Here is a 1,653-nt window from a genome sequence, read left to right on the forward strand (position 1 = left end):
TAATCTTTTAAATGGAGGCCAGCTTCATCAGGAAACACCTTTAATTTAAAATTCTCCATTAATAATGACATCCCCAATATCTACATTTGAAAGCAGTTTGTCTTAAATTTTATTTGGCACTTCCCAGTAGGACTCTTGGAGTATTAATAGCCTTGACATTGTTTCTGTTAGGCCTCAGATGTGTTGGATTTCTCCAAAGCCTTACTACCATCCATCGTCAATAAAATAAATACCATATCCCTCCTCCTTTGATTCCTAGGACTGTTTCAAGATGAATCAAATACAATATTGGAAGAGAAGGTATACTAAAAATCTACATTATAAACAAATTTCCCTGATCTTGTCCTTTCCTAAACACTGAAAGTGAAATGGAACACATGAAGATGGGGAATTACTCGCCTGTGACTGAATTCATTCTGGTGGGACTTTCCAAATACCCAGAGCTCCAGTTTTTTCTTTTCATGCTCTGCCTCATCATGTATGTGATAATTCTGCTGGGAAACAGCCTCCTCATTACCATCAGCACACTGGATTCTCGCCTCCACACCCCCATGTACTTCTTCCTTGGGAACCTCTCATTCCTGGACATCTGTTATACATCATCATTCATTCCTCCAATGCTCATCATATTTAGGTCTGAGACAAAATCCATCTCCTTTATTGGCTGTGCTCTCCAGATGGTTATCTCCCTCGGGTTGGGCTGCACTGAGTGTGTCCTCTTGGCTGTGATGGCCTATGATCGGTATGTGGCCATCTGCAACCCACTGAGGTACCCCATCATCATGAACAAAGTACTTTATGTGCATATGGCTGCATGGTCATGGATCATAGGCCATCTGACCTCCCTATTGCAAACAGTCATGACAATGATAATGCCGTTCTGTGGGAATAATGTCATCGACCATCTTACCTGTGAGTTACTGGCTGTTCTCAAACTCATCTGCTCAGATATCACCACCAATGTGATAATCATGACAATGATAAGTATTGTTATATTGATGATTCCCCTATTGTTAATTTTCATCTCCTATGTTTTTATCCTCTCTTCCATCCTGAGAATTAATTCTGCCGAGGGGAGAAAGAAAGCTTTTTCTACCTGTTCAGCCCACCTCGCTGTGGTTATCTTATTCTATGGTTCAGCCCTTTTTACATACATGAAGCCCAAGTCAAAGGACACGAACACTTCTGATGAGATTATTGGGCTATTTTATGGAGTGGTAGCCCCAATGTTAAACCCCATTATCTATAGTTTGAGGAATAAAGAAGTGAAAGAAGCCATGATAAAAGTTTTGAAGAGACACCAGCATTTATTGAAATCATGAAATGCTTAAAGACATGTGATATCCTAAATGGTGAAATGGATCTTGTCTTTCTTTTTAAATTCAATTAATTAACATAAAGGGGCGCCTGGGTAGCTCAGTGGGTTAAAGCCTCTGCCTTCGGCTCAGGTCATGATCCCAGGGTCCTGGGATTGAGCCCTGCATCAGGCTCTCTGCTCAGCAGGGAGCCTGCTTCCTCCTCTCTCTCTGCCTGCCTCTCTGCCTATTTGTGATCTCTGTTAAATTTAAAAAACCCAAAAACCATATAATGTATTATTGGTTTCAGAGGTAGAGGTCAGTGATTTATCAGTCTTATATAATACCCAGTTCTCAT

General features: G+C 40.7%; 1 protein-coding gene across 1 annotated transcript; it reads left to right on the forward strand.

Annotated features, from left to right (window-relative positions):
* Window positions 1-368: 368 nt before the first annotated feature.
* LOC101675175 (olfactory receptor 13D1-like) lies at window positions 369-1,322 on the forward strand. Its single transcript, XM_004747898.2, has one exon. It carries the CDS (start codon window positions 369-371, stop codon window positions 1,320-1,322), a length of 954 nt encoding a protein of 317 aa, XP_004747955.2.
* The last annotated feature ends 331 nt before the right edge of the window (window positions 1,323-1,653 follow it).

This window comes from Mustela putorius, unplaced genomic scaffold, assembly GCF_011764305.1.
Source record: "Mustela putorius furo isolate JIRA1106 unplaced genomic scaffold, ASM1176430v1.1 tig00000580_pilon_pilon_pilon, whole genome shotgun sequence".
In the NCBI taxonomy this organism is placed as follows: domain Eukaryota; kingdom Metazoa; phylum Chordata; class Mammalia; order Carnivora; family Mustelidae; genus Mustela; species Mustela putorius.